The 27,215-nt window shown below is 21.3% G+C and overlaps 4 protein-coding genes across 4 annotated transcripts; all 4 read left to right on the top strand.

The window, feature by feature from the left end:
* Nucleotides 1–244: 244 nt before the first annotated feature.
* LOC128956464 (uncharacterized) lies at nucleotides 245–1,993 on the top strand. The gene is made up of 4 exons (XM_054302190.1): nucleotides 245–300; nucleotides 383–565; nucleotides 1,171–1,407; nucleotides 1,689–1,993. The coding sequence occupies exons 2-4, from the start codon at nucleotides 412–414 to the stop codon at nucleotides 1,991–1,993; spliced, it is 696 nt and encodes a 231-aa protein (XP_054158165.1). The 5' UTR covers nucleotides 245–300; nucleotides 383–411.
* A 14,079-nt stretch (nucleotides 1,994–16,072) lies between these two features.
* Nucleotides 16,073–17,351, top strand: LOC128956448 (uncharacterized). The gene is made up of 4 exons (XM_054302189.1): nucleotides 16,073–16,125; nucleotides 16,369–16,404; nucleotides 16,518–16,757; nucleotides 17,098–17,351. Exons 1-4 carry the CDS (start codon nucleotides 16,104–16,106, stop codon nucleotides 17,349–17,351), a joined length of 552 nt encoding a protein of 183 aa, XP_054158164.1. The 5' UTR covers nucleotides 16,073–16,103.
* A 4,969-nt stretch (nucleotides 17,352–22,320) lies between these two features.
* LOC128955615 (uncharacterized) lies at nucleotides 22,321–24,719 on the top strand. The gene is made up of 4 exons (XM_054301292.1): nucleotides 22,321–22,464; nucleotides 22,597–22,632; nucleotides 22,753–22,977; nucleotides 24,279–24,719. The coding sequence occupies exons 1-4, from the start codon at nucleotides 22,410–22,412 to the stop codon at nucleotides 24,578–24,580; spliced, it is 618 nt and encodes a 205-aa protein (XP_054157267.1). The 5' UTR covers nucleotides 22,321–22,409; the 3' UTR covers nucleotides 24,581–24,719.
* A 769-nt stretch (nucleotides 24,720–25,488) lies between these two features.
* On the top strand, nucleotides 25,489–26,660 carry LOC128955635 (uncharacterized). The gene is made up of 5 exons (XM_054301312.1): nucleotides 25,489–25,534; nucleotides 25,604–25,657; nucleotides 25,801–25,836; nucleotides 25,933–26,172; nucleotides 26,280–26,660. The coding sequence occupies exons 2-5, from the start codon at nucleotides 25,615–25,617 to the stop codon at nucleotides 26,558–26,560; spliced, it is 600 nt and encodes a 199-aa protein (XP_054157287.1). The 5' UTR covers nucleotides 25,489–25,534; nucleotides 25,604–25,614; the 3' UTR covers nucleotides 26,561–26,660.
* The last annotated feature ends 555 nt before the right edge of the window (nucleotides 26,661–27,215 follow it).

Here is a 27,215-nt window from a genome sequence, read left to right as displayed (position 1 = left end):
ATGTAAAATTATAATTAAAAATAAAATAAATTATAATTTAAAAATTGACTTTAAAAACTATAATGATATTGAAATTAATTGTTTATTATTTATTTCATTTTTTTATAATTATTAAAAGTTTTTTAAGTATWTAAGATAATTCGCAAAAACAGTATTTAAAGTCAACCATAATTTTATATATAATTTTTAATTTTAAAGTTAAACAAAAATATATTTTTTACTATTTAATAAAAAAAAAAATGTTTACAAATATATTGATAATTTGTCTATTATTGTTGGCAAACATATTACAACAAATAGGTAAATAAAACTAATAATAATAATATTAATTTTTTGGTATTAAATTAATTAATTAATAAGTTTTATTTTTAAAACTAAATAGACATATTAAACGGTCAACAGTTTACAAATATGGGACAACCACCCGGGTTTGTATCGCCCACTACTACTACTACTACTACTACTACTATGATGGCCAATGGCCAACAACAAAAAACTGTAGGCGCCGATACTAGTACCAAGATCATTTATGTTGAACGCAATGATCCACCTAAATTTTCTAGGAGTAATATAWTATATAATAATWATTRTTTTTTGTAYACAGATTATGCYATTTAAAAGTGTTTTWAAAATTTTTTAAAAGTAATATTAGCCWAGGTACTTTATATATATATATATAACTAATCTAATAACTGTATACCAAAAAAGTAACCTTGCTTACCCGTAAAGTTAACTATATACACGATAAATTACTTAAATTTAAACACTTTTAATTGGCATTATCTGGTATTTAAAAAAAACTATTTATTTTTTGATTTAATTAAWTTTTTTGTATCCAGTACATTTTTTATGCATACAGTTTATGCCACTTAAAAGTGTTTAAAGTAAAAAATTTTAAGTAATATTATGTAATGTTTTAGCCAAGGTACTTTATATATATATATAACTAACCTAATATAATAGGTAACTGTATACTAAAAAGTAACCTTGCTTAGCGTAAAGTTAACTATATAAACGATAAATTACTTAAATTTAAACACTTTTAATTGGCATTATCTGGTATTTAAAAAAAATCTATTTAATTTAATTAAATTTTTAGTATCTAGCACATTTATTTATAAATAAATATAAATATACTAAATTTGCTTGTTTATATTTATCTAAACTAAGCTGGCCAAGTACGTATTATGGAAAACTATGAACAATGCCAGCAAACTAAAGGCACGTTAGCTCCYGAAGTCAAGCACGTGTTACGTGCCTTTTATATTGGACGATCAAATGCCACGTGCGATCTGTTCTATGTTGACGGCCATCGACGACAGCAATTGTTTTCATTGATTTTGGCCGACAATAATCAGGTGGTGTCCAGTATTGTTGACTTTTCGTTTGTACAGCAAATCAAAGGCAGTATGTATTCACTCTCTCTGTCTGTCTCTCTGTCTGTCTCTCTATCTGTCTCTCTATCTGTCTCTCTATCTGTCTCTCTATTTGTCTCTCTATCTGTCTCTCTATCTGTCTCTCTCTCTCTCTCTCTCTCTCTCTCTCTCTCTCTCTCTCTCTCTCTCTCTCTCTCTCTCTCTCTCTCTCTCTCTCTCTCTCTCTCTCTGTCTCTCTCTCTCTCTCTCTGTCTCTGTCTCTCTGTTTGTTAAACAATAAAATATAAATCTTATTTAATAAATCACTAATAGATGAACATCACTGGCATTCGTACGGAACGGTAGTCAGAGGTGCCTTCACTGGTGCACAAGTATATCGGCTGAAAGTCTACGACGACCTGCAAATGCGAACCGACTGTTCCCGCGAACCGGGACTCCGTAGAGCTAACGTTACCGCTGGTCAGTTGCAATTCAATTTGCCGGACGGAAACGGTTTTGTTTGCCGCGGCCGACAACAGCCCGGCTATAATGCCTACGAACCGGGCTTTCTGTTCAGTCAAGTGCATCGGGAGGCCAGACAACGACCTAACGTCCAGTTAGTTATTAATTCAAAGTAATTAATAAAAAAAAAATTTAAATAATAATATTATTATACAATTTATTATATAATAATAATTATTATTGTTTTTTTGTTGTAATTTTCATATAGTTTTTTAGTATTTTAGTATTTAGTTTATATATTATACTATATTTTTGTTTAATTAAGTTTTGTTGATTTAATTATAAGCTAATTAAAAATAATATTTTAATTTTTTTCAAAATATATAATCAATTTTTTAAATATTTTTTGAAAATATATTTTGTAATGTTTGATAATTTTTTATTTTTGTAATGTTTTCATAAAAATTAAAATAATAATAAAACTGATGAGCATTTTTAAATAATTATTTTTTTATTTACAATATAATAATAACTAAAGTATATGACAGTACTGTTGTTATTGAATAAACTAATAGTAAAAAAAATATAATTTAATATTTTTAAGTAAAAATTTTATCATAACAAACAAACAAACAAAATAAGTCTAACATTGAACAACAAAATTATATATTTTTTTTTAAAAAAACATAAACAAAATAATAATATAAATTTTATTTAATATTTAATAAATTAAATTATTTAAAAAAATTAATATTATTAATAAATTATTTAAAAATAGTAATAATAATAATAATAATAATAATAATTTACAATTAGATACTTATAATTTAATTTTTTTTAAATGTTTTATATTATATATATATATATCTATTGTTTAAATAAACCTAAAAACAATGTAAACTGTAGACAACAGTTACCGACCAATAAAAATAACTCATAACTAGTAAACGGGAAAAAATTTCCGCAATAAATGCCAATCAACGGTCCGCTTAGTTGTTCGCACAGTCGGCCAGTTTTCAGCCTAACCGTCCGTCTCATCAACGATTGATTGGTAGCTATCAGTCCAGTCATATATACGTACGGTCTATGAGCTTCGGTACCAATATTGACCAGAAAACGGCTGACCATCAATGAATTCAAGGCTACCACTACTATAGCCGAAAATATTATCGATTTAATTATTAAATTAGTTTCCGATATTAGATATATGATCGAAAAATCCAATATCGGTATAAACATGTAATAAAAAATTAATATCAAATTTTTTATCCACGAATTAATATCATTAGTTAGTTTTGTACAGTCATTGTGATCGACTAGTTGTCCATAAAGTTTATCATTAAAATCTAATTATGAAAATTACACAAAAAATAAATAAATAAATAAAATTATTAGTATTAGTAAAAAAATTACTTAATTATTTAATTTAAAAAAAAAATCATTTATTTTAATGTTAKTTTTTGTTTGTTTATCTATTGAATATATTTTTTTTAAATTAATAATAATAATAATAATAAATAATTTTAATAATAAATAATTTTAATAATAAATAATTTTAATAATAAATAATTTTAATAATAAATAATTTTAATAATAAATAATAGTAATAATAAATAATATTAATAGTAAATAATAGTAATAATAAATAATAGTAATAATAAATAATAGTAATAATAAATAATAAATTATTGTAATAATAATAATAAATAATTGTAATAATAATAATAAATAATTGTAATAATAATTAATTAATTTCAATACCTTTCATAGTTTTCCATTTAAACGGACAGTATGTTTGTCTGAATCTTATTGTTAAATACAGGGATACAATATAGACAAAGAAAAACGAAGTCAACATCAGTGCCACTGATGTACGTATAGCCCAACATCCCAGTGCCCACCAAACCATTAACCAAACAATATTTAAATCATTTTTATAGGAAATATATAGCATTACTAGTAAATATGTATTCAGAAAATATATCGGATATGATGTCAATTCAACAATAATTATAATATATTTCGATAAAAATAGGCAACGATTTTCAAAATAGTCTAAATCTTTTTGATTTGAAAATTTCAAATTAGACTGTAGTTCAAGCATATAAAACAGGTCCATATATTTAGCATTTCCAATATATTCATTATATAATAGATATGTACCTAAAAAAAGTGTTGGAAACAACAACAACAACAAATTTATTAATTTTAAAAATATATATATATAATAGGGTAATTTATTGGAAAGTTTCTAATAATAATCTATGGGATACTCCCCTCCCCTCCCATCCCCCTCCAAATGGTTAATTCAGCAAAAATATTAGCTTTAATTACATTTTGATTTTTTCAAAGTAATAATTAAATATATAAGTATTAGTATTAGTATTTTTTTTGGTTATTAATTTAAGTAAAAAACAAAATTATTTATTTATATTAAACTATGATATATATATATACTGTATATTAGAATTGTAAATAATTTTTTTTAAAAAAAAACTAATTATTATTAAATAATTATAATTATTTTATTWATATATAGATATCCCATTTTGTATAATTGTTTACTATATATATATATATATATATATATATATATATATATATATATAGTATAATATACTGTATAGTATTATGTCTCATTAATACTGTTAAATTTCTATAGAAATTTATTTGCCATTGAGAAATTTTCTAGAAATTTTCTCAATGGGAAATTTATTAGAGAAACTTTCTATTTGACTTCTATCTCTATATGTATCTGATATATAGTTTAATAATTTTGTGTTTTTAATTAAGACAAAAATTTTTGTTTGTTTTTTTTTGTTGTTCAAACATTGATTAATAAAAAAAATATTAATTAATTAATTAATTAATTAATTAAAAATTTTCAAAGTTATACACTTACCTACTATTATAAAATATAAGATTAACAAAGCTATAGATATTTCCATTATAAAACCATTTGGTATTATAAAAAATTGATTACATAATACTAGATCTATTGATTTATTATTATTGTTAGTTAGGAATAGTAATAGAAATTTTATAATATGTAACCAAATATTTAAATTTTGTAGATAAGCCATAAAACGGCGTTTCCATTGAATAATACCCAATCGATAGTTACATACATTGTCGGTAACAAACATATAGTTTCGCCTTAAATATTGTTCATATAATTCAATGCCTAACACTTGGCCGGGTATATGATGTTGTCTATCATCGAAACCGATAACTAGTTTAACTAATTTATCGATAATATACATAATTTTGTTTTTTTGAAAAATTAATTGATATTTAATAATGAAAATATTAATTATTATTATTGAAAGCAATCTATTATTAATTTAAAAAAAAATGAAAATTTGTTAAAAATAAGTTATTGAATATTTATTGAATTAAATTATTAGTGATTATAATATATATATATTATATTATATTATACCTGATATCTTAAAATATCAACAAAATAATTGATTAAATTTGTTATTATTTTTTTTGTATTATAGTTTTCAAAATACTGTAAAAGTTTTTATTTTACTATTTTATACACAAATTATATGACAATTAGTTACTAGTTTTAATTAATATGATTATTGTTGTAAAAAAATAATAAATCATATTAAAATTTAACAAAATTTTTAATTTTTTATCTTTAACATTGAACATTAAAACAAATATATTATTATTAATAAGTATTTTTATAATAATAATAATAATAATAATAATAATAATAATAATAATAGGGGTAGTACTAATAATAATAAATATATTTGAAAATATTTTTTTGAATAACATTAAAAATTTATTATTTAACTTATTTATAAAAAAAAGTATTTTATAAATGTTATACAATTATTGTTTAAAAAAATTTCAAATATTTCAATATTTTTTGTGTGTAATATATTTGATAAAAAAAAGTACAGTATTATACAGTAATATATTTTAATGACATTTATTAAGATAGTTTTATTTAAATTTTATAAAAAAAAAATTTTAAAAAATAATGAGCAATTGCTCATCAGTCAATCAATTAGTTTGTTATTTATTAATAATAAATTGTTTTATAGATAAAAATCATTTATTATATAATATTTATTAAAATTAAATCATTATATTATAAGCAAAACTATGATAAAAATTTTAATTGAATACATTTATTGTAATAATTACTATAATATTTTTTTTTTAAATAAATTATTGTATTATATTTTATTTCTTATATGTAAATTATTTTTTTTAGCAAAATATACTGAAAAAAAATCAATTTCAAATAAAAATTTTTATATAAATAGCAAATCTATTGTTAAAAATTAGTAAATAAATTTTTGTAAGTATGCTTGCGTTAAATATAATTAATAATAATAATATTATTATTAGACTATATATAGTGTTATATATTATAGCATTATTTTCTATATGTACAGGTAATGCATTCAAATATATTAAAATTTTATTTTTATTTTTTAAAAAATATATTTAACTAAATAAAACTTAAAAATATTTTTTTTTTTGATTTAAAAGCTATCGACGAAAGACTAATAGAAATATACGACGAGTGCCGCAGTTTAGGACCGATTAGTGTCCAGAAAATCATACGAAACACGCTATCATTTGGTGGTATCAACCGGTCGTGCGACCAGTTTTATGTGGACCCGGAGCTCAGGCAACAGTTGTTTACAATAATACTGGATAACAATCAAGTGCTGTCATCGGTGGTAACCATTAAATTTCGACCACAAGTTCACAAACGTATGTAATAGTAAATACATGAGATTTTGTAAAATAGAAAGTTTCTATAGAAAATTTCCCATTGAAAAAGTTTCTATGAGAAAATTTCCCATTGAGAAAGTTTCTATGGGAAAGTTTCTTAGGGAATAAATTTCTATAGAAATTTAACATTTAATATTGTCGTATACTATAGGATCCCCATATCTATAGCTATTTTTTAATAATATATTAATAATGAGACTTAATTAATACTATATTCATATAACATTATACTATATATATATATATACTACTATACAAAATAGGATACATATATATATATATATATATACTGTATTTAAAATAATTATAATTATAATAAATAATAATTAGTTTTTGTAAAATTTTAATAATCATTTTATTATTATTATTATATATATAAGAATTTTACAGATAATTATAAATAAATTAGATTTTTTACTTTAATTAATAATAATAATAATTAAATAAATTAATACTAATATATATAAAAATTATTACTTATTTGTAAAAACAATGTAGTGTTAAAAATATATCATAAAAAATATATAGAAATTTCTATTAGAAATTAAATATAAGTTAATATAATATAATATAAATTTTATATTATTTTTTTTTATAAATTTCTCTTATTTTACACTAAATAGTAGATCTAAAAACAAAATAAAATAAAATTTTTAGATTTAAAATACTAATAATTTGTTTTTTATTTGTCTAAAAAAATCTATTTAAATAGCTTATCATTATTTGATTGGCAATGGATATATTACTGATGGTGCACTGGTAGGTGCCAGTGTCTATAAACTTAAACTATACGATGAACATTATCTGAACACCCGATGCTCCAGCCCTGAGGGAGTCGAGCACTTGTATGTACTGTACGGCGAGTTTCATATGCTGTTGAGGAGGCCCTACATAGATGTCATATGTCTGGCCAGACATCAGCCGGGATATCATCGATACAAACCTGGATTTAAGTTTAAAAATAATTTAATTTAAAAATACATCAAATATTATACTGAAAAAAAATTATTAAATAATAATTAAATAATTTGTTTTGTTGTATATAAGCTAATAATAAAGTTTTTAATTTAAAAAAATAATTTAATTAAAAAAAATATATCAAATATTTTATTAAAAAAAATATTAAATAATAATTAAAAATTGTTTTGTTGTATATAAGTTAATAATAAAGTTTTTAATTCTAAAAAAAATAATTTAATTTAAAAATACATCAAATATTATATTTATAAAAAATTATTAAATAATAATTAAATTATTTGTTTTGTTGTATATAAGCTAATAATAAAGTTTTTAATTAAAAATAATAATAATATTATAGATACTAATAATACATAAAAAATATAATATTTTTATCATAAACTTAGCTATTAATCGTATAGTTTTCTATATAAAAAAAATGTTTTTTTTAATCATATATTTCAAATTAAAAATAAAATAATTATTATAAAATATGTTTTTAGATTTATTTAACACATTATGTATTTTGTAAAAATATTATTTATTTTTTAAAAAATTTGTACAATCATTAGTATACAATATTCAACTATCATTTACTGTATTAGTTATTACGTCAAAAAATATTTGTTATTTTAAAAATTAATAAAATTTTATTGTATTTTTAAAATAAACTATTGTTTTATATATAAAATATTTATCTAAAAAAAGAGTTTAGTTATTTATTTGTTTATTTTGTTGTTGTTGTTGTTATTAAATAATAATAATTATTATTATGTATTCAAATCATTGGTTTAGTTTATTACTGTTGCTGTTGTTTATGTCTATTATAAAATTAATATGTAATTAATTAAATTAAATTAAATTTAATTATATGTTTGGGTTTATTATACAATTTAATTACTATAATAATAATAATAATTTTAGTTATATTTATTATAATTATTCTATAATCAATATAACTGAAATTATTATTATTATTAATTAAATTAATTAATATAACAAAATAATATATAAATAAATAAAAAACAATTATTAATAATAATTAATACTAATATTTTTTTTTGTTTTATAATATAAATATAGTTTGCAAACAACTGTCAATCGATAGAAACACTCGCAGTAATACATATTTATTTATTTTTTAAAAAATAAAATAATAAAATTTTATATCAAAAATTAAATTAGTTATATATATATATTTTTTTTTGGGTGAAATTATACAAAATAATAGCTACAGAGCTTGAGTTTATCGATATATTCAGCAACTGTAGCTCAGGGCAGCCGGACTTAGTAAACCGCCGCCGCTTAAGGCAACCGCTAGATATCTGTTACGTCATAATGATAGTCAATGGGCGCCTATTGTTGTCGTATATACTGATTGGCAAAACACACAAAATGGTTGGCAACAGTTTTTTTTTTTAAATAAAAACAAAATAATTTAATTTTTCTAATTTCTAATAATTTATTATTTTTTTCTTATACCTTAAATCTAGTTTATTTTTATTTAAAAAAAAAAATATTAATTCTATTTTAATTTATAATTTATTAATTTTTGTTTAACTTAAATCTAGATTTTTATTTTAAAATATTAATTTAATTTTAATTGATAATATTAATATTTATTTAAATTGATAATATTAATTTTTATTTAAATTGATAATATTAATTTTTATTTACCTTAAATCTAGTTATTTTTAAATATTAATTATATTTTAATTTATGTTTTTTTAATATATATTAATTGTTTAATTTTTTGTTGTTGTATTCAATTAATAGGTAATTATATTGATACACTGAGGACAGGTACAGTAATGGACGGCCCATACAATATGATTGGCGCACCTGTAGTCTATAAGGCCAGATACAATGGTAAATGGTTTGACCAGCAGTGCCATAAACGGTCGGGTGTTACCAAGCTCAATTATCCTGTAACAACTATCCAGATTGGAAAAATAAAATGTTTGGCCAAATATATGGTCATCAAATTTAAGCCGGGTCTGGTCAGCGCAAAGTTGATTAATAAACAATAGGTTTATTTGGATATTAGATATAACTATAATATACTTTACTAATGTTAATTGTGTGTGTATTTGTGTGTGTATGTGTGTGTATGTGTGTGTATGTGTGTGTATGTGTGTGTATGTGTGTGTATGTGTGTGTATGTGTGTGTATGTGTGTGTATGTGTGTGTATGTGTGTGTATGTGTGTGTATGTGTGTGTGTATGTGTGTGTATGTGTGTGTATGTGTGTGTATGTGTGTGTGTATTTGTGTGTGTATGTGTGTGTGTATGTGTGTGTATGTGTGTGTGTGTGTGTGTGTGTGTGTGTGTGTGTGTGTGTGTGTGTATGTGTGTGTATTTGTGTGTGTATGTGTGTGTATGTGTGTGTATGTGTGTGTATGTGTGTGTGTATTTGTGTGTGTATGTGTGTGTATGTGTGTGTATGTGTGTGTATGTGTGTGTATGTGTGTGTATGTGTGTGTGTATGTGTGTGTATGTGTGTGTATGTGTGTGTATGTGTGTGTATGTGTGTGTSTGTGTGTGTGTATGTGTGTGTATGTGTGTGTGTATGTGTGTGTATGTGTGTGTGTATGTGTGTGTATGTGTGTGTATGTGTGTGTATGTGTGTGTATGTGTGTGTGTATGTGTGTGTGTATGTGCGTGTATGTGTATATATATATATATATATTATAGTTAATAATAGTTATTGTAATAATAAATTAATACTATTAAATATGATTTATTTATTTTTTTATTAATTGAATTTTTCTGAGAAAATAAATATTATTTTACTAAATATATATGTATTTATGTTTTAATTTATTTTTTAATAAAATTATAGCTAAATTTGGTATTTAACTTATATATTATATTTATATATTTATAATTATACTAATAAATTGTAAAATATCTAAGAGAGAGAGAGAGAGAGAGAGAGAGAGAGAGAGAGAGTCTTAATAGATTTAATGTAATATATATTATTGATTTAAATATATATTTAATTAAAACTTAACTAAAATAATTATTAGTAATAAAAAAACATTAATTTTTATTTTTATTAAACATATTAAGCAACACTAACTGTTAAACATAAAAATTAAAATAAATATTGTATTGTACTGTACTGTATATATCAAGTATGAGTTTCAATATTATTTAGTTTCAAAATATATAATAAATTTAATTTTATTATAGCTTAAATTTTTGTATAATCATGTAATAACATTAATAGTCAAATAAAATCTACTAATATATATATATATATACCGGTATATTATAATATAAATTTTCTATTTAAACTAAAATAATTATTTTATTTAGCTAACAGTTTTTAGTCATTTAGTTAAATCAAATTAAAACTTAAATTATTATTTTTTTTTTAATTTTTGATTAAACACTAATTAAAACAATTATGAAATCCAATACATTTATTGTTAATTGTTTACTATATATATATATATATATATAGTATAATATACTGTATAGTATTATGTCTCATTAATACTGTTAAATTTCTATAGAAATTTATTTGCCATTGAGAAATTTTCTAGAAATTTTCTCAATGGGAAATTTATTAGAGAAACTTTCTATTTGACTCATATCTCTATATATACCTGATATATAGTTTAATAATTTTGTGTTTTTAATTTAGACAAAAATTTTTGTCTGTTTTTTTTGTTGTTCAAACATTGATTAATAAAAAAAAATATTTATTAATTAATTAATTAATTAAAATTTTTCAAAGTTATACACTTACCTACTATTATAAAATATAAGATTAACAAAGCTATAGATATTTCCATTATAAAACCATTTGGTATTATAAAAAATTGATTACATAATACTAGATCTATTGATTGATTATTATTATCAGTATTATTATTAGTTAGAAATACTAATAGAAATTTTATAATATGTAACCAAATATTTAAATTTTGTAGATAAGCCATAAAACGGCGTTTCCATTGAATAATACCCAATCGATAGTTACATACATTGTCGGTAACAAACATATAGTTTCGCCTTAAATATTGTTCATATAATTCAATGCCTAACACTTGGCCTGGTATATGATGTTGTCTATCATCGAAACCGATAACTAGTTTAACTAATTTATCGATAATATACATAATTTTGTTTTTTTGAAAAATTAATTGATATTTAATAATGAAAATATTAATTATTATTATTGAAAGCAATCTATTATTAATTTAAAAAAAATGAAAATTTGTTAAAAATAAGTTATTGAATATTTATTGAATTAAATTATTAGTGATTATAATATATATATATTATATTATATTATACCTGATATCTTAAAATATCAACAAAATAATTGATTAAATTTGTTATTATTTTTTTTTGTATTATAGTTTTCAAAATACTGTAAAAGTTTTTATTTTACTATTTTATACACAAATTATATGACAATTAGTTACTAGTTTTAATTGATATGATTATTGTTGTAATAAAATAATTAAATAAAAATAATAAATCATATTAAAATTTAACATTTAATATAGTTACTAATAAATAACTAGTGAGCATGATAAAATATTTAATTATTATTATTATTAAGATCACTTTTATAAATCATTGAAAATATTTACAGTACATTAACAAACAAAACTTAACTTGTTCAAAATAAAAATTTTATGCACTAAATTAAGTTATATTTATATTTTATTATCAAATATACAATACATATATTATAACGTTAACGTAATACATGTATTATATTGTATATTGATTTTATGATATTATTACTTAGTATAAGTAAAAAGTAATAGTAATATTACTTGAAATAAAATAAAAATTATTTTATTTTTTTGAAAAATAATGTTTATATAGTAATATTCAATAATAATTAGATAAATAACAACAACAACAAAAATTAACTTTTGATATTTTAACTTTTTTTAATATTATTTTTTTTAATGTATGTATTAATATTTATATCTAAAGTATATTAATAAAAATAAATAAATAATATTTATAATATAAATATAGTATTAATGAAATAATTTTTGGAAAATATTCAAATTATAAACTTCTAATAAATAATTAATGACTACTTTTTTTTAAAAAAAAACTTATTTGAAAACATTAATATTGTGACAATGTTATTATTTTTTTTTAAAATTAACATTTCAAATAAACAACTAATAATTTATTAGTTAAATTCACGTATATATAAAATAATAATTTATATAAAATCTATATATTTAAAAAATATAATATTATCATAAAAGTTATAACATATTATAGTTGCATATAATAAACTATTATTTTATATAGTATTAGATTTATAAATATTAATTTTTTATTAAATAATAAATTATTCAAATAATAATGTATTAATAAATGAAAATCATAATATTTTTTATTATAAAAATAAGTAATCAATTAATCTAAAAAAATTTATAATTTTTATATTATATAACTATGACTTATAATATTTATCAAGTACTGTAATCTTATTATGAAAATAATAGTTTCATTTTTTTATTTTATTTATGAAAGATTGTAATAAATTTATTATTATTATTATTATTATTATAAATAAAAACAAAAATTTTTATTTTTTATCTTTAACATTGAACATTAAAACAAATATATTATTATTAATAAGTATTTTTATAATAATAATAATAATAATAATAAGGGTATTAATAATAATAATAATAATAATAATAATAAGAGTATTAATAATAATAATAATAAAATATATTTGAAAATATTTTTTTGAATAACAGTTAAAAAATTATTATTTAACTTATTTATAAAAAAAAGTATTTTATAAATGTTATACAATTATTGTTTTAAGAAAATTTCAAATATTTCAATATTTTTTGTGTGTAATATCTTTGATAAAAAAAGTACAGTATTATACAGTAATATATTTTAATGACATTTATTAAGATAGTTTTATTTAAATTTTATAAAAAAATTTTTTTTTTTAAATAATGAGCAATTAGTCAATCAATTAGTTTGTTATTTATTAATAATAAATTGTTTTATAGATAAAAATCATTTATTATATAATATTTATTAAAATTAAATCATTATATTATAAGCAAAACTATGATAAAAATTTTAATTGAATACATTTATTATAATAATTAATAAAATATTTTTTTAAAAATAAATTATTGTATTATATTTTATTTCTTATATGTAAATTATTTTTTTTAGCAAAATATACTGAAAAAAATCAATTTCAAATAAAAATTTTATATAAATAGCAAATCTATTGTTAAAAATAGTAAATAAATTTTTGTAAGTATGCTTGCGTTAAATATAATTAATAACAATTATATTAATATTAAACTATATATAGTGTTATATATTATAGCATTATTTTCTATATGTACAGGTAATAGTCATTCAACAACAAAAATAAACATATATTTAAATTTTATTTATTTATTTTTTTTTTAATAAAATATATATATATTTAACTAATTTTTTTATTATTTAAAAGCTATCGACGAAAGACTAATAGAAATATACGACGAGTGCCGCAGTTTGGGACCGATTAGTGTCCAGAAAATCATACGAAACACGCTATCATTTGATGGTATCAATCGGTCGTGCGACCAGTTTTATGTGGACCCGGAGCTCAGGCAACAGTTGTTTACAATAATACTGGATAGCAATCAAGTGCTGTCATCGGTGGTAACCATTAAATTTCGTCCACAAGTTCACAAACGTATGTATAGTATCATACATGAGATTTTTAATAATAAAAAGTTTCTAATAAATTTCTCCCATTGAGAAAGTTTCTATGGGAAAGTTTCTCAGGGAATAAATTTCTATAGAAATTTAACTTTACTATTGTCGTATACTATGGGATTACCCCACCCCCCACCCCTATATCGATAACTATTTTTTTAAATAATATATTAATAATGAGACTTAATTAATATTATATTCATATAACATTATATTATATATACTACTATACAAAATGGGATACATATATATATATATATATGTAAAATAATTATAATTATAATAAATAATAATCAGTTTTAATAACCATTTTTTTATTATACAGTATATATAAGAATTTTACAGATAATTACAAATAAATTAGATTTTAACTCTAATTAATACTAATAATTAAATAAATTAATACTAATATATATAAAAATTATTACTTATTTGTAAAAACAATGTAGTGTTAAAAATATATCATGAAAAATATATAGAAATTTCTATTAGAAATTAAATATAAATTAATATAATATAATATAAATTTTATATTATTTTTTTTATAAATTTCTCTTATTTTACATTAAATAGTAGATCTAAAAACAAAATAAAATAAAATTTTTAGATTTAAAATACTAATAATTTGTTTTTTATTTGTCTAAAAAAATCTATTTAAATAGCTTATCATTATTTGATTGGCAATGGATATATTAGTGATGGTGCACTGGTAGGTGCCAGTGTCTATAAACTTAAACTATACGATGAACATTATCTGAGCACCCGATGCTCCAGCCCTGAGGGTGTCGAGCACTTGGATGTACTGTACGGCGAGTTTCATATGCTGTTGAGGAGGCCCTACATAGATGTCATATGTCTGGCCAGACATCAGCCGGGATATCATCGATACAAACCTGGATTCAAGTTTAAAAATAATTTAATTTAAAAATACATCAAATATTATACTGAAAAAAAATTATTAAATAATAATTAAATAATTTGTTTTGTTGTATATAAGCTAATAATAAAGTTTTTAATTTAAAAAAATAATTTAATTAAAAAAAATATATCAAATATTATACTGAAAAAAATTATTAAATAATAATTAAATAATTTGTTTTGTTGTATATAAGCTAATAATAAAGTTTTTAATTTAAAAAAATAATTTAATTAAAAAAAATATATCAAATATTTTATTTAAAAAAATATTAAATAATAATTAAAAATTGTTTTGTTGTATATAAGCTAATAATAAAGTTTTTAATTTTAAAAAATAATTTAATTTAAAAATACATCAAATATTATATAAAAAAAATTATTAAATAATAATTAAATTATTTGTTTTGTTGTATATAAGCTAATAATAAAGTTTTTAATTAAAAATAATAATAATATTATAGATACTAATAATACATAAAAATATAATATTTATCATAAACTATTAATCGTATAGTTTTCTATATAAAAAAATGTTTTTTTTAATCATATATTTCAAATTAAAAATAAAATAATTATTATAAAATATGTTTTTAGATTTATTTAACACATTATGTATTTTGTAAAAATATTATTTATTTTTTAAAAAATTTGTACAATCATTAGTATACAATATTCAACTATCATTTACTGTATTAGTTATTACGTCAAAAAAATATTTGTTATTTTAAATTAATAAAATTTTATTGTATTTTTAAAATAAACTACTGTTTTATATATAAAATATTTATCTAAAAAAAAAGTTTAGTTATTTATTTGTTTATTTTGTTGTTGTTGTTGTTATTAAATAATAATAATTATTATTATGTATTCAAATCATTGGTTTAGTTTAGTACTGTTGCTGTTGTTTATGTCTATTATAAAACTAATATGTAATTAATTAAATTAAATTAAATTAATTATATGTTTGTGCTTATTATACAATTTAATTACTATAATAATAATAATAATTTTAGTTATATTTATTATAATTATTCTATAATTAATATAACTGAAATTATTATTATTATTAATTAAATTAATTAATATAACAAAATAATATATAAATAAATAAAAAACAATTATTAATAATAACTAATACTAATATTTTTTTTTGTTTTATAATATAAATATAGTTTGCAAACAACTGTCAATCGATAGAAACACTCGCAGTAATACATATTTATTTATTTTTTAAAAAATAAAATAATAAAATTTTATATCAAAAATTAAATTAGTTATATATATATATATTTTTTTTGGGTGAAATTATACAAAATAATAGCTACAGAGCTTGAGTTTATCGATATATTCAGCAACTGTAGCTCAGGGCAGCCGGACTACTGGCCCTACACTGTCGTCAACGATTTGGTATGTTTTGAGGGACTGGTAGTCGATATCAATTGCGAACTGTTTAGTAAACCGCCGCCGCTTAAGGCAACCGCTAGATATCTGTTACGTTATAATGATAGTCAATGGGCGCCTATTGTTGTCGTATATACTGATTGGCAAAACACACAAAATGGTTGGCAACAGTTTTTTTTTTTAAATAAAAACAAAATAATTTAATTTTAATTTATATTATTTTTTTCTTATACCTTAAATCCAGTTTATTTTTATTTTTAAAAAAAATATTAATTCTATTTTAATTTATAATTTATTAATTTTTGTTTAACTTAAATCTAGATTTTTATTTTAAAATATTAATTTAATTTTAATTGATAATATTAATATTTATTTAAATTGATAATATTAATTTTTATTTACCTTAAATCTAGTTTTTTTTTAAATATTAATTATATTTTAATTTATGTTTTTTTAATATATTAATTGTTTAATTTTTTATTATTGTATTCAATTAATAGGTAATTATATTGATACACTGAGGACAGGTACAGTAATGGACGGCCCATACAATATGATTGGCGCACCTGTAGTCTATAAGGCCAGATACAATGGTAAATGGTTTGACCAGCAGTGCCATAAACGGTCGGGTGTTACCAAGCTCAATTATCCTGTAACAACTATCCAGATTGGAAATATAAAATGTTTGGCCAAATATATGGTCATCAAATTTAAGCCGGGTCTGGTCAGCGCAAAGTTGATTAATAAACAATAGGTTTATTGGGATAGATATAACTAACTAATTATATACTAATGTTAATTGTGTGTATGTGTATGTGTATGTGTATAATAATAATAATTTATTTTTAGCATTAAGCAATGAGATACATAACAAGTTGTATTCATAAATAATGATTATACATTGAAAATTTCATATAAATAATTTACAAATTTTTTATAATTAGATTCGTTTCTAATATACATTGGTAATGAATTAAATAAATTTATACAATAATTGAAAAAATGTTTATCAATTAACACAATACGTTTAAAATTTGTTTTAATTTTTATACCATTACGTGATGTGTTATAAAAGTTTAATATATTAAACCAATTGTTAGGTACAGTGTTGGACATAGATTTGATTTGAAAAACATGTTTTAATATTTTAATTTTATTTCGATTATCTAATGTGTTTAAACCTAAAATTTTTAATCTATTTTCATAATCTATATTAACATAACCTAATTTATAACATATATATCTAGTAATCTTTCGTTGTATTGACTCAATTAAATTTGATTGTGTTTTAGTTGGAGTCCAACACATATTTGAATACTCAATGATCGGAAGTATATATGTTTTATACATATTTAAAAATGTTTTTCCGTTTACTTTTTTACAAATATATTTTAATGTATAAAATTTAGAAAAAGCTTTTTTATGTAAATCATTACAATGAGAGCTAAAAGTCATTTTATTATCATAGGTAACCCCTAAATGTTTGTGTGTTATAACAGTATCGATAGATATATTATTCATATAATATGTATTTAATTTACAGTTTTTTAATGTAATTCTCAAGTGTTTTGTTTTATTTACATTTAATTTCAAATGTTTATCATTACAATAATTTTCAAAGATATTCAAATCATTTTGTAATAAATTAATGTCATTTGTATTTTTAATAATCTTAACAAATACCGTATCATCAGCCCATTGAAATGTAGGACAGTTAATATAATTAGGTAAGTCTGATACATAAAGATTATATTCAATAGGACTTAATACACATCCCTGGCCTACACCACTACCAACTTTATTAGGAATTGTATATAAATTATTATATTCTACAAACTGTTTCCTATTTGTTAAAATATCTTGTATTATAGATAAATATTGTCCAGTTATTCCTAATTCACTTAATTTATTTATTAGTTTATCATGTGGTACTGTATCGAAACAATTAGATAAATCTGTAAATATTAAATCTACACAGATACAATTTTTATCATTTAAACCATTAAATATTATATTTTGTATATCAATGTGTTGGTTATGTAAACTTATATGTTTTTTATAACCGTACTGTTCGTACGGTATCAAATTATTAGCAATAATATAAGGTTTAATTTTGTTTAATATAATAGTTTCAAACAGTCTTAATATGTTGGGTAATACGGTAATAGGTCTATAAGATTCAAACAAATGTTTATTTTTTTGTTTTTTTAAAATAGGAGTTACTTTTGCTAACATCATATTTTTGGGCATTTTATTGTAAAAAATAATTTTATTATATAAAAAATATAACAATTTTGTCGACCCATTCAAACAATTTTTTAGAATTTTGTTGTTAATAAAAGTAATACCATTTGATTTGTTAAATTTAAAAGTTTTATAAGCATTTAATATATCGTTATATGATATGTCAATGTCTGGTAATTCATTATATGTATTAATATTTGCAATAATTGTATCGTTATTTATATCAGAATTATAGTTAGAGTTAAACTGTTTATTAAAATTTTCAATAATCTCTTTGATTTCTATTATGTTTTTTGAATCTTTTTTAAAAATAATATCATTGTTGTTATCTGTGTTTATGTTTTTTATATGTTTGTAAAAACTTGAAAAACTTTTTGATTTATTTATTAAATTATTAATTTTCTCTGTTTCATAAATCTCTATTTGTTTATGTATATCATTGTTTAGTTTTACAATAGTAGATAAATGTTTGTGTTTTTTGTTAACTTGATATAGCTTAGAAAGTTTACGTTTTTTAATAATTAATTTATGTATATATTTTGGATATTTAGTATTATTTCTACATTTTATAACTTTTATTGGAAATGATTTATCAAATAGTAATTGAAAATGCATTTCAATTTTGTTATAAATTTCATTAATGTTTATACAGTCAATACAAACTGTTTCCCAATTAATCTCATATAATAATTCATTAAATTTTAATAAATTATTTTCATTGATAATATTAATTATTTGAGTTTTAATAACTGTATTTTTAACTTTCTTAACATTAATATTAAAATTTAAAGCTAAATGATCACAATTTTGTGAAATATTTTCAACAGTATTTACATTAAAAATATGATTTGAATTACAAAAAATAAGATCTAAGATATTATTACTTTTTGGATATGTTATGTCATTTACGTATTGTTTGAAACCATAACTATTAAACAATTGATTGATTTTTATCGCAAAATTATTTGATTTTAGATCATAATTAATATTCAAATCTCCAACTATTACTATACTATCATATTTTGTTAATTTTTGTAATTTATTTATTTCATTATCTAAATTATTATATAGATCTAAATTTGATTGTTTATTTGGAGGAATATATACCGTAATTAACAAAATTTTCAAATTTTTAATTATAAGTTCAATTGCAATACTCTCTTGTTTATCAAATAAATTAAAAATTTCTATACATTTATATATATTTTTAACAGCTATTAGACATCCGCCGCCTTTTGTTTTTTGTCTATCTTTACGAAAAATTTTATAATTAGTAGAAATAAGATTATTAGGAAAATTGTTTGTAAACCAAGTTTCATTAACTATTAATATATCTATATTTAGTTCAATTAATTTATATTTTAGTAAATTAATTTTGTTGCATAAACTCCGAGCATTAGTAAAATATACATTTATGTTATTATTGCTTACATTTTTGTTTAATTCATTGGATGTAACGTTTGTGGGCTTATGTATTGAAAAACTTGAGGATTGATAGCCGACATCACTGATTGATTTGGAAGATATGACATGTTTGGTACATATTGTTGAAACAATTGATTGTTTTGAAACGGCATCACTTGATATGGTTTTGTGTTTTGATTGTGAAACACACGAGTGTTGGGCAAAAAATCCTGTTTTTGATTACCATATCTGTTGAAGTTTTGTTTGAATTGATTTATGTTTTGTCGTCTATTGTGATAATTATCTCTTGAATCATGTCTTGAATCATGTCTTGAATCAGGTCTTGAATCAGGTCTTGAATCAGGTCTTGAATCAGGTCTTCGATCATGTCTTAGATTATGTCTTGAACTTGAATTTAAAGTACTTCTGCATTGATTAGCTTTGTGTCCAAATTTAAGACATCTGTAACATTGAAATGAATGTCTTCTGGTGTCTTGTTTTTGGCTATACTTTGTCTTGAAATTCAATAGTATTTTCTCTAATGTCTTAAGTCTGTCATCAATGGTGTCAATGTTTACCACTCTTTGACTAGAAATCACTTCAATTTGGCTGTCGATGTGGTTATTGTCTTCGAGGTCGTTAAAATCATTGTCTTCTATTGATTGGGATATCACTGGTGTTTTGTTGACCGTATTTAATGTCATATTTATCTCTGTTTCTTCATATTTAGTCTTCTCATTGATGGCAATGTTTACCATTTCAGTGATATATGTCTTGATATCATCCTTCTTAATGTTACCACTCTTTTTGTCGATGACATCAAACAATTCATTGCATTTAGTTTGCAATAAATGGCACACTTTTGAGACCAAATTTAGTGATACTGTATCGGACATGACTTTAAATTGTCATTTAGTTTGAGAGCACTTTAATTGATAGTATTTTAATACTAATATCATTCAATAATATTTAATTTAATTCAATTTAAATTGTAGTTAATTTTATTTTTTAAAAATGTGTTATTGTTTACATCACGTGTAATTGTATTGTGGAAAACAATTCAAAACTAATGTAATATAATAGTGTTATTTGATAATACGTATGTGTATGTGTATGTGTATGTGTATGTGTATGTGTATGTGTATGTGTATGTGTATGTGTATGTGTATGTGTATGTGTATGTGTATGTGTATGTGTATGTGTATGTGTATGTGTATGTGTATGTGTATGTGTATGTGTATGTGTATGTGTATGTGTATGTGTATGTGTATGTGTATGTGTATGTGTATGTGTATGTGTATGTGTATGTGTATGTGTATGTGTATGTGTATGTGTATGTGTATGTGTATGTGTATGTGTATGTGTATGTGTATGTGTATGTGTATGTGTATGTGTATGTGTATGTGTATGTGTATGTGTATGTGTATGTGTATGTGTATGTGTATGTGTATGTGTATGTGTATGTGTATGTGTATGTGTGTATATATTATAGTTAATAATAGTTATTATAATAATAATTTAATACTATTAAATATGATTTATTTATTTTTTTTATTAATTGAATTTTTCTGAGAAAATAAATATTATTTTTACTAAATATATATGTAATAATGTAATATGTAATAAAATTATAGCAAAATTTGGTATTTAACTTATATATTATATTTATATATTTATAATTATACTAATAAATTGTAAAATATCTAAGAGAGAGAGAGAGAGAGAGAGAGAGTCTTAATAGATTTAATGTAATATATATTATTATTAATAATTTAAATATATATTTAATTAAAACTTAACTAAAATAATTATTTTTTAAAAAAACCTTAATTTTTATTTTTATTAAACATATTAAGCAACACTATCTATTAGACATTAAAATTAAAATAAATATTGTATTATTACTGTATATCAAGTATGAGTTTCATATTATTTAGTTTCAAAATATATAATAAATTTAATTTTTATTATAGCTAAATTTTTGTATAATCATGATTAAACATAGTCAAATAAAATCTACTATAATATATATATATATAATTATTATTATTTTCTATTTAAACTAAAATAATTATTTTATTTAGCTAACAGTTTATAGTCATTTAGTTAAATCAAATTAAAACTTAAATTAATTTTTAATAATTAAATACTAATTAAAGTAATCATGTTAATCATTAAATCCAATACATCTATTATTATGCTATTGTTGTTGAATATATGTATGTAATTAAAACTAATTTTCAATAATAATTATAATAAATATTTAATCATAAATTATATATTTTATTAATTTAAATCATAATAATTATTAAAATAAATTTTATTTATCACAATTTTATTTTTTTATATAGATTTTATTCAACAATCAATTGGTGGACCAACACGTCGTAAGATATATTAATTAATTAATTAATTTTTGTAAAACTATTTAATTGCAAATAATAATTATGTTTTATTTTTTTTTTGATATTATTATTATTATATTTATTTATTTATAATAATAATAGTAACAAATTTTCAGTTTATACAGATCTATGGCGATTGTAAATCGTCTAACAGTGCCTACAAAGTGGATAATTTGGTCCATTTTGTTGGCCAGTCGTTTCCGTACAGTTGCGATAAATATAAAGTAGACGAACCGACTATTACACGTCGATATCTGATGCGATACAATGGTAATCAATGGGCACCGGTAGTGGTCGAGTACACCGATTTGCAAAACATACCGAATAGTTGGTTCAAAGTTTTTTTTTAATTTTTTTAAAAATATGTATATTTTATATATAGAGACAGAGAGACAGAGAGACAGAGAGACAGAGAGACAGAGAGACAGAGAGACAGAGAGACAGAGAGACAGAGAGACAGAGAGACAGAGAGACAGAGAGACAGAGAGACAGAGAGACAGAGAGACAGAGAGACAGAGAGACAGAGAGACAGAGAGACAGAGAGAGACAGAGAGACAGAGAGACAGACAGAGAGACAGAGAGACAGAGAGACAGAGAGACAGAGAGACAGAGAGACAGAGAGACAGAGAGACAGAGAGACAGAGAGACAGAGAGACAGAGAGACAGAGAGACAGACAGAGAGACAGAGAGACAGAGAGACAGAGAGAGAGACAGAGAGACAGAGAGACAGAGAGACAGAGAGACAGAGAGACAGAGAGACAGAGAGACAGAGAGACAGAGAGACAGAGAGACAGAGAGACAGAGAGACAGAGAGACAGAGAGACAGAGAGACAGAGAGACAGAGAGACAGAGAGACAGAGAGACAGAGAGACAGAGAGACAGAGAGACAGAGAGACAGAGAGACAGAGAGACAGAGAGACAGAGAGACAGAGAGACAGAGAGACAGAGAGACAGAGAGACAGAGAGACAGAGAGACAGAGAGACAGAGAGACAGAGAGACAGAGAGACAGAGAGACAGAGAGACAGAGAGACAGAGAGACAGAGAGACAGAGAGACAGAGAGACAGAGAGACAGAGAGACAGAGAGACAGAGAGACAGAGAGACAGAGAGACAGAGAGAGAGACAGAGAGACAGAGAGACAGAGAGACAGAGAGACAGAGAGACAGAGAGACAGAGAGACAGAGAGACAGAGAGACAGAGAGACAGAGAGACAGAGAGACAGAGAGACAGAGAGACAGAGAGACAGAGAGACAGAGAGACAGAGAGACAGAGAGAGAGAGACAGAGAGACAGAGAGAGTGAGACAGAGTGAGTGAGTGAGTGAGTGAGTGAGTGAGTGAGTGAGTGAGTGAGTGAGTGAGTGAGTGAGTGAGTGAGTGAGTGAGTGAGTGAGTGAGTGAGTGAGTGAGTGAGTGAGTGAGTGAGTGAGTGAGTGAGTGAGTGAGTGAGTGAGAGAGAGAGAAATCGCAATTTTATGCAGTTTAGTAAAAATTATTTAAAATGTATTATTAGTATTAAATTACTTTTTATTAAATTTTATTTTATAGATTTATTTTATTTTCACAATTTTTTTTCTAAAACTTTTTATTTTTTTTTATTAAATTAAATTTAATTTCCATAAACTACTAGACGCTGATAACAAGTTTCGTGAATTACAAAAAGGTAAAGTAGTTGACGGCCTACAGGAACTGATTGGCGCTCAGGTAGTCTACGATTCGGCATTTAATTTGAAATGGTTTGACACCCAGTGCCAGAAACCCGATGGTGTTACCCAACTTAGATTCAAATCGGCAACCGTCCAAATTAATGTCAACAAAAATTTTAGGATTCAATGTAAGGCTAAGTTAGACCAGAAAACCTGGTTAACCGAGTTTATGGTCACCAAAATCAAACCGGGTCTGGTCAGCGAAAAATTACTCAATAAACTATAGGGTGGGTTTATTTTGGTGGTGGGGGAGCGCACCTGTAGTTTATTTAAGTTAATAAACAATTAGATAGTAGTTTATAGAGTTTATACAATTAGATAGTAGGTTATAGATTGAAGATTTTTAGTAGTTATTATTATAATTAATAAATTATTATTATAATTAATAAATTATTATTATAATTAATAAATTATTATTATACTTAATAAATTATTATTATAATTAATAAATTATTATTATTATTTTCTAGATTTAATTTTATTTATTTAAATAATAAAATTATTTTTTTTAAATAAAGATTAATATATATATTTATTAAATCATAATAAAAATAAATAAAATAGATTATATATATTTTTAAATAGACTATAGTATTAAGAAAATAAAATATAATTAAATTATTTTTTTTTTAAATCATAAATAAAATAAATGAAAAACTTTAACAACAAATCAATAGTTATATTTAATTTGAAACCAATTTTTTAAAAATGTTAAATAAAATGTTGATATTTAAATTTAAAATTTTTTAAAATTTAATGAATAAACAATATTATCTAATTTTTTTTATTTTTTTAAATTTTTTTTAATCATGTAACTCAATAATCATTTAAGCAATATCAAATAATAATGACATACAATAAAATTTTAATAACAATAATCAAATTATTTGTAATAATAAAAAAATCTAATTATTGCTAAAAAGTTTTTAATAATTTAATTGTCATTGAAAAATGACAAATAATTTTCTAGACTTACAAAATAAATATTGTTATAATAATTGTCTAATAATTTAATTATTTTGCAATTTTAAAATAAATAATTTTTTTTTTAAATTGTTTTTTTAAATAATAACTAATAATGGAAAATAACTTAATATGATTTATATAAATAAGACAATCTCTAATGTATTATATAATAATTAATTTTTTGTTAATAAATTTTATTTAAAATATTATTCAGGTATTAAAATAGTTGAACTAAATTTTTTTAAAATTAATTATTAAATTAATTTTTATCATTTTATCATAGACTATTCAAACATGAAATTTTATAATATTATAGTATTTATGTTAATTAATATATGTAAGAAAATTTTAAATTATTATTTTTTATTATTACTAAAATTAATTAATTTAATATTATAATTATTTTTTTATTATTATTAATAATATTAATAAATTATTAATTACTATAATAATATTATTATTATTATTATTTATCCATAGGTTTTATATATGAAACAATCGGTCAAAAAGCAAAAAGTAATTAATAATTATAATTATAATAATATTTTATTTTATTTAAATTAATAATAATAAACATTGAATTTTATTTATATATATATATATATAATATAGTTATTGATCGGGAAATTATAGCCATTTTCAATAAATGTGATAATAATTTGCAGTCAAATGGATTCAAAGTCAATAGTTTGGTCCGATTTGAGGGGAAAGTCGAGTCACTGGACTGCCAGTCCTATCAAGCCTACCGATCAAACGATACGAGACGATACCTAATCAGCTATAATAATGACAATCAATGGGCACCTGTTGTGGCTGTAAATACCGATTCACAATTCAATCTTGAAAGAAATGGTAATACAAAACAAACCAAAAAAAATTATGCCATTAATATATTGCTAGCTAAACATTAATTAAATATAAACCCTCCCACACCACCCCTCCTACCCCTACCCCCATAGGTAAAATGATCAATATAATAGATACGGGTATAGTAGTGGAAGGTCCGCCAGAATTTTTAGGCGCACAGTTAGTTGAATGGAGAAAATACAATAAACAATGGTATGACTCCGAGTGCCAGTCAAATGGTGGTCTCCGGGAACTCCGGTTTAAAGAGTCTACGATTGAGATACGGGATCATAAAAACAATGACAAACCACTGGTCAGGTGCCGATCAGTGTTGGACAGGAAAACCTGGTTAACCCAGTTTACGGTTGTCAAATTCAAGCCGGGTATGGCCTAACTGGCCAGATGCTTAATAAAGATAACAATTATTATATAAACTAATAAACAATCATAATATCTGTATTTTTAAAAAATAAAACAAATATTATTTTAATAGTTTAATTATATAGTAATATATTATGTGATTATTATTTTTTTTTTATAATAATAACTAAGTTTTATGCATTATTTTTTAGTACAATGTTTACTTATGTTAAAACTACATTACTTTATCAAGTTTGTTTTTAAAAATTAAAAAATTTACAAAGTTAACTGTAATTATTATTATTATTATTATTATAAAAAGTTAGATATAAATATAAAATATTTAAAATAATCATATAGTTTTTTATAAATTAAATATTAAATTTATTTTTAAAAATTAAACATAAGTTTTGCATAAAGTTTTAGTTATGCAGTTATTATTTATATACATGTTATATATATATATATACTGTATATATATATATATATATATATTTAAATAATTAAATAATAGTAATTGAAATACTCAAAATATACAATATCTTATATTTTAAAATATTATAAAAATATTATAGTATTAATAGTTTAATTAAATTAATTAATTAATATTGGTCATATATTATACATTAAATTATACTGTAAAACTAAAAAACAGATTTTCAATAAAAAATATAATTTTTTAATTGATA

This window comes from Oppia nitens, unplaced genomic scaffold (assembly GCF_028296485.1).
Source record: "Oppia nitens isolate AA-2021 unplaced genomic scaffold, nextdenovo-longstitch-racon4-pilon3 scaffold12_pilon_pilon_pilon, whole genome shotgun sequence".
NCBI lineage: Eukaryota > Metazoa > Arthropoda > Arachnida > Sarcoptiformes > Oppiidae > Oppia > Oppia nitens.
Note: the sequence above shows the minus strand (reverse complement) of the source record. Positions and strands in the feature narration are given on the sequence as shown.

What these genes read in the sequence shown, in the direction of transcription:
- LOC128955635 (XM_054301312.1), top strand. Translation starts at nt 25,615, where the DNA reads ATGAAATTTTATAATATTATAGTATTTATGTTAATTAATATAT. An exon ending in ATTTATGTTAATTAATATAT is followed by an intron (nt 25,658 to 25,800) that starts GTAAGAAAATTT and finishes ATTTATCCATAG; the next exon opens with GTTTTATATATGAAACAATC. An exon ending in ATTCAATCTTGAAAGAAATG is followed by an intron (nt 26,173 to 26,279) that starts GTAATACAAAAC and finishes CTACCCCCATAG; the next exon opens with GTAAAATGATCAATATAATA.
- LOC128956448 (XM_054302189.1), top strand. Translation starts at nt 16,104, where the DNA reads ATGTCTATTATAAAACTAATAT. An exon ending in GTCTATTATAAAACTAATAT is followed by an intron (nt 16,126 to 16,368) that starts GTAATTAATTAA and finishes ATATAAATATAG; the next exon opens with TTTGCAAACAACTGTCAATC. An exon ending in AATCGATAGAAACACTCGCA is followed by an intron (nt 16,405 to 16,517) that starts GTAATACATATT and finishes ACAAAATAATAG; the next exon opens with CTACAGAGCTTGAGTTTATC.
- LOC128955615 (XM_054301292.1), top strand. Translation starts at nt 22,410, where the DNA reads ATGTTAATCATTAAATCCAATACATCTATTATTATGCTATTGTTGTTG. An exon ending in AATTGGTGGACCAACACGTC is followed by an intron (nt 22,633 to 22,752) that starts GTAAGATATATT and finishes TAATAATAATAG; the next exon opens with TAACAAATTTTCAGTTTATA. An exon ending in TTTGCAAAACATACCGAATA is followed by an intron (nt 22,978 to 24,278) that starts GTTGGTTCAAAG and finishes ATAAACTACTAG; the next exon opens with ACGCTGATAACAAGTTTCGT.